The sequence below is a fragment of the Vitis riparia genome, chromosome 5 (assembly GCF_004353265.1).
Source record: "Vitis riparia cultivar Riparia Gloire de Montpellier isolate 1030 chromosome 5, EGFV_Vit.rip_1.0, whole genome shotgun sequence".
In the NCBI taxonomy this organism is placed as follows: domain Eukaryota; kingdom Viridiplantae; phylum Streptophyta; class Magnoliopsida; order Vitales; family Vitaceae; genus Vitis; species Vitis riparia.
The window spans coordinates 13,131,068-13,137,318 of NC_048435.1; the positions used below are offsets into that span (position 1 = coordinate 13,131,068).

The following is a 6,251-nucleotide window of genomic DNA, read 5'->3' on the forward strand; positions in this document are numbered from 1 at the left end:
CAGATCCAAATTTTATTTGTAAATTTGTTGAATTTTATTTTTTTTCATCAGCAATTCCTTCCCCACCCCCCCCCCCCCCCCCCCCCCCCCCCCCCCCCTCCCTCCTTTTTTTTCCATGATTGTTGTTGAAGTTTCTTTGTTGGATCATGCTCATGACTTATTTTGACTCATTGAATGGAATTGTGTAGAAGCACTTATAACACTGTGATTACTACAGGAATAAGCAGAGAAGGAGAATCTGTGATCTCATAAGACATGATTCCAGAAGGTTCGTTACAATTACATTATACGTTTCAATTATTGTGAATCAAATTTCCTTTAGTTTTATTTATTTGGTGACTGATATTTGTAGTTGTCTGCAGATTCATCTACAGAAGATTCTAACTTCGAAAAATATATATTAAAAAAAAAGTGATCTTCACATTTTATCTGATCCTTTTATACTGCATCTTGCTAAGATTGAATAAATTTTAAGCTTATTATTTTACGCAATTTTTACTTCAAGTCTTGGATTACATCACTGGCATTATAACAATAACACTGGTTATATATGCTCCTTTTGAATATTCAAATATTATGTGAAATGTTGAAAAATCAACACGAGTATAAAGTGATTTATCTGTATAGCTTGGTGTTATAGAGGCTCTTAGATCAGATCTATTAATTTTTTGTGCATATTTGTAATGTGCAAATTACCATTTATCTTTGATTTGCGATTTATAATTTTATGCTACTGCACTCCAATTTAAAGTTTCCCTTGTTTGCAAGTTAATTTTTATCGAAACAGTCCCCAACACTTACTCCTGTTTGGTAGCGTGGACATGCATGTGCCTACTTTCTTTTTGTTAAAGTTGTTGAAACAAGAATTTTATCGTTTTGTGTTGTGTTTTCCACTTCGTTTTTACCCTCTCAAACTCTCTTGTTTACATGCTGATTTTTTTGAAGCCTATTTCTGTCGACCACCTCTATGCTTCATGCAATAGACATGACAATATTTCATTTAATTTACTTTTTCCGCTATATCTGGTATAATTCACCTTGTTTATTACTATATTTGGTGTAGATATTGTTTCTGTATTTGCTAGGACATAAGCAGACACATTGAGTTATTTCTTGCTTATAATTTATAACTTAAACCCTCTCTCTCTCTCTCTAACTAACATGCTGGGACACCTAGTTCTTGATTTTGATAAGTTAGCAATATATCCAGTAAAAAGCCATATTTTCATTTTCTATTATGAACTCAAATTTAGGTGTTGTGAATTACTTCTTATCAACTTTATCATTGATCATATGATGTGCTTCGTAGGAATAGTGATACAGATCATTTTCTAAGTCTCGTCTTTTCAATCTTGAACGGCTATGTCCATCTGTAGCAATGGGATATAAAATAAAAATAAAAGATGGGAAAAGAAAATTCCTTAATCTTCTAAATAATAACATTAAGAGAAAATATAAACTTTTTTTAAGAATTAAAAATTTATAGAAACTTCTTATAATAAGAATTTATAATAAAAAGAATTTCTAAATTTAAAAATGATTCAAATAGAATTTTTAGAAAAAAAGATGCTTTCCTTTTAGAAAATAGAAGGTTTAGAAATATAGAAACTTCTTTTAAGGAGTAATCTCTACTAAAAAGACTTCCCAAATTCTAAAATTATGACTAGAGAACATACAGAGTTACAAAATTACCTATGTACTTTTTTTGTAGAGTAATTCAGAATTTTTTTTATTTCATTCCATTCCTTTTTTGAGTACATCTTGGAGATTCATCCCTATTAGGCACAAACTTCCATCAAAGATTAACATGTTTATAGTTCTTTCAGTATCTTGAATGTAGGTCAAAAATAATCCTTGGTATCAGTGGCTTATTCATCTTGGTGCCTTCTATTTGAACTCCCATCTCTTTGTAGTTTTTCTGCAGCTCCTTTTATTTTATTTTTCCATACAGGGATCACCGAGGCAATAGAGCTGCCACTTTTGATGGCATTGAGGAGGGTGGTATCAGGGCCTCGTCTTCCTACTCCCATGAAATTGATGAAGTTGATAATGAAACTGCAGTGGATGGACTGGAAGATAGAGTTGTTATGCTGAAGCGAGTAAGTTCACACTGGCTTGTAAAATGGTCATTCTAGTGCAACTCTGTCAAATACCCAAAAATTGTTAAGAGCTCTTTTCCTCTGTCTCTGTCTCTCTCTGCTGTTCAGTTCATTTATTTTCCATTTAATAGGAAAGAAGGTGGAGAAGAACAAACAAAAAAGGGAAAAAGAAGGGAACTTTAGAGTTTAGAACTGGCAACTATTGGGGGTTAGAATGGATCTTTAAATATTCCAAATTTTTTATTGTTTTCCTCTATCTTCCTCACAACCAAATGGAGTGTTTTTGGAATCCTTTATTCTGAAGGAGATGAAAGATACTGCATTCTTTATACTTTTGAGTAGTAATAAGAGATGTTTGACTGCCAACTCCCCTGGGGTGCTTAAGTGCTCTAGGAGAATTTTTGATTGAATGTTTCGAGGTTTGAACATTAGAAGTTGTTTTATCTTTTGCTGAGTGCCTTTTTTTGAACATCATCACTACCTTTATCAGTTACCTTCTTGGTTGGAGGTGGTGGTTAATGTGTGGAATGGGAGAGTTTTTCAAAATTTAAACTCATCCTTAGGAGAGGAGAGGGAGAATTAGGAAGTTTTGGAGTTACTAAAAACTCAAAATTTTCTGTTTCTTTCTCCAAGCACTAATGTCTCTGTATATTGCCATAACAGTAGATTTAGTATTTCAAATTTACTAACAATGTAATTAACTTGCAAATAAGTCAGCTAGATTCATTAGACATCCTTTATTATAAGATGATGCATTCGTGCATCTTTCAAACTTTTGAGCTGCATCCCAAGCATAGAATAATGCATTTTACATTGTTAATTCAACAGTTGATGAGTGATATAAAGAATTTAACGTTTTTTGGCTGCATTAACAATACCTGTTATCACCCCAAGAAAACACTAATGCATTTTATATTGTCATTTCAACAGTTGACGGGTGATATACATGAAGAGGTAGAGAGCCACAATCGCATGCTTGATCGTGTGGTATGTGTGCTGAAGTAATGAAACCTGCTCGATGTGTTTTAATTTATTGTCTCTCACATGATTCTGTTCACGATTCAGGGGAATGAGATGGATGCATCAAGGGGAATCCTCTCAGGAACCATGGAACGGTTCAAGATGGTAAGTAGACTAGATAACCTCTATCTATTGGTGTAGTATTTTGCTTTCTCGAAAACATGCTTTTTCTTGACTGGGCATGATGAATATGTTTGATTGACTAGGTGTTTGAGACCAAATCAAGCCGGAGGATGTTTACGCTTATTGCATCGTTTGTGGTCATTTTCCTAGTCATATACTACCTGACTAGGTAAATAATACACTATGAAGGGTGTGTTAAAAGCAGCTAAGTTTTATGTTAGAACTGGAAAACCTCTTTTAATTCTGTTAGTTTCTTCTGTTTATAAGATACCGGACCGTGAGTTTGTGTAAAAAGATCTTTCGATGTGTTGGACGGTCAATGCATGGAGCAGGGTAGTTGGTATGCCATTTGCAGCATACCAGCAAGCATTACAGTAAATCTCCACGCCCCTGAATTTGGGTCACTGCTTTCCAGCCAGTTTAATTTGTTTGGATGAGGAGGGGTGTGGCGGCCTGAGCTTGGTGAGCCTTGTGAGCCACAATCCCTGCTTTATTTTGGCTGAGAAAAACAGGTATTGAAGATAAAAGAGTAACAGAAAACTTGTTTATTAGTTTATTTGTCTTGGGTTTGTAGTGGTAAGTACAGGTTTGTTGGTTTAATGGGATTAAAAACAGTCACGAAAGACTTCCCAATGTCGATACCAACAGGCGTTCATAATTCAATTCTAACTTTTCTTCATACATAATTTGTTTTCCAAATATGGCTATAACACCTAATAGTATTGAAAATGTAAATATCATCCTGAAGTTTACTACTAATGTTTTAGCGTTTGAATTTGGCATGAATTTCGGTTGGTTTAACTCCATTTTTTCCTTTTGTTGTGTATGTTATTATTGAAAACTAGGCATCAATTTAAGCTGATTTGATGTCTATGAATTGGGCATTTTAATAATTCCAAATGAGTTGTATATGTAAGTTAGTTTTGAGCTATCATTAGTATTGTTGAATGCTTAGGTTTTAGTATTAAAATTATCCTTTTTTCAACTATTGTTTCCTATTGTAATTGTCCTGGAATACATCAAAATGACCATATGAGTATATTTTTCCCTTTCATAAACAACTCTTTTCTCTTATAATAAAGAACCTTTTTTAACCTTTTTCAAAAATTTTATACCAATTTCATAAGGGGTGGTTTAATACATTAGAGGTTATATTTAAATTCAAATTCATGAAGAGAAATGAATTTAAATATAAATACTGTTTTTTAAAGCCCCAGATTAGAATGTAAAGTAAGGCCTGACAACCACAAGAGGAAAGAGGAGAGGGGTGGTTGGAGATGAGGATTTACTTCAATCCAATGACTGAGGGAGATGATGGAGATGTTAGTCCTTAATTCAAAGTCTAGCTTGATCGTCCAAGGCATTGAGCTTAGAGGTCAAAATAAGCTGCACAGATATATATATATATATATATACAAAATGGTTGAAGTAAATAACTTTAGCTAATTAAAATTATTAAAATTCTTGTTTTACTAAACTATTAAAAAAAAAATCAATACATTTATATTCATTTATTTTAAAAAATTAAAATATGTCAACAAAAATTGTTAATTTTATTGAAATATGTTTTATTGTGTTTTGAAGAAAAAAAATTAAATCATTCAAAATTTTAAATAGTATGTTATATAATTTTAATTGAAAGTCCATTTTAAAAGTCTCTCAATATTTTTTTTTTGTAATTTTATTTAAATTATTAAAATGATTTGAAATTGTGTTTATAATTTATCTTATCAAATTAATTTTTATGTAAACCTTATATTTTATAAAATATTAAAAATTGATCTTTTATAATTTTTTTTTGGATATTTTAGTTATTTGTCAATAACTTTATCTTTTAATTTTTAAATTTTATTTTTTAAAATCAACATAACTAAAGTGGTAAATATAATGAAAAATCAGAAATGAAGTGCTCATAATTTTTTTTTTTGCAAATTTTTAAAATAAAAGTATGAAAAAATATATAAATAAAAAATTAAAATAAAAGGATAATGTTGGGTTTTCTTTTGTTTAGAAAATCAGTAATAAATGGTCAATATTTGGTGATATGTTCTATTAGTAAAAAAAACTAGTTGCACCAACTTTGCCTCCTTTTTTTTTTTTTTTTTTCCCAATATGCGATATTTCAACCAATAATTCTACCAATACCATTGATTTTTGGCTATAGCATCTTAAGCTAGTTTCAAATTCTAGCCCTTTGATGCTTTAACATTGCATCTTTTCTTATAAAACTCCTCCCATCTAATGCAAACAAACTCCAAATTTGTAAGGAGTATAAAACACTCTTCGGTCCAAAGAATTAGTCATATAAGTTAGAATTAAGTTTAATTTTAAAATTCTTCTACAAATTCCATTTTCTAGATAGAACCTTAATGAGGTTATAATGGAGGTTACAAATGATAACTTGCTAATATATCACCTATATTCTTGATCAAGGAACCGCGAATAGGTAGTTATCATGCTTTCTATGCCTAATTTGAATATCTTAAATTAAAAACTTGTAGTCTTATTATAGTTGAATCAATTATTATCTGGTTGATTATTGAGATGAATTGGTTTGACAGTGTTTTTAAAAAACACTTTCAACCTAAAAAGTGTTTTTGAAAAAAAAAAGGTATTTGGTAAAATTTAGAAAATACTTATAAATTTGAAAATTTATGTATAGTGTTGAAAAATCACTTGTAGTGTTTTTGGAAAAACACTTGATAAGTGATTTTCTTAAAAACAAAACAGTTCTATTAAAAAATACTTTCAATAGAAACAACGTTAAACACACTATTAATTATTGACTCAAATTAGTCCTATGAGATATTTTATGAATTCTGATAATCTAAAATATATTCAATTATACAAGAACATTGGATATATTTGAAAAATTACCTATAAAGATTGTCTAAACCTCTGTAAATGCAAAACAAAAATCTACTAAATATAAAAGAATGGTACTTAAGTTTTTCTTGGCTTGAAATTTTCTTCTTACAATTTTTATATTGACCAACACTTATATGTATT

General features: G+C 30.3%; 1 protein-coding gene across 1 annotated transcript in view; it reads left to right on the plus strand.

Annotated features, from left to right (window-relative positions):
- LOC117915179 (bet1-like SNARE 1-1) overlaps positions 1-3,621 on the plus strand; it is a 5,947-nt gene extending 2,326 nt beyond the window's left edge. The window contains exons 2-5 of the mRNA XM_034830747.1: positions 1,914-2,099; positions 3,030-3,086; positions 3,165-3,224; positions 3,326-3,621. Of these exons, the coding sequence (XP_034686638.1) occupies positions 1,914-2,099; positions 3,030-3,086; positions 3,165-3,224; positions 3,326-3,415 (393 nt within the window). The 3' untranslated portion in view covers positions 3,416-3,621. The remainder of the gene's footprint in view (positions 1-1,913; positions 2,100-3,029; positions 3,087-3,164; positions 3,225-3,325) is intronic.
- The last annotated feature ends 2,630 nt before the right edge of the window (positions 3,622-6,251 follow it).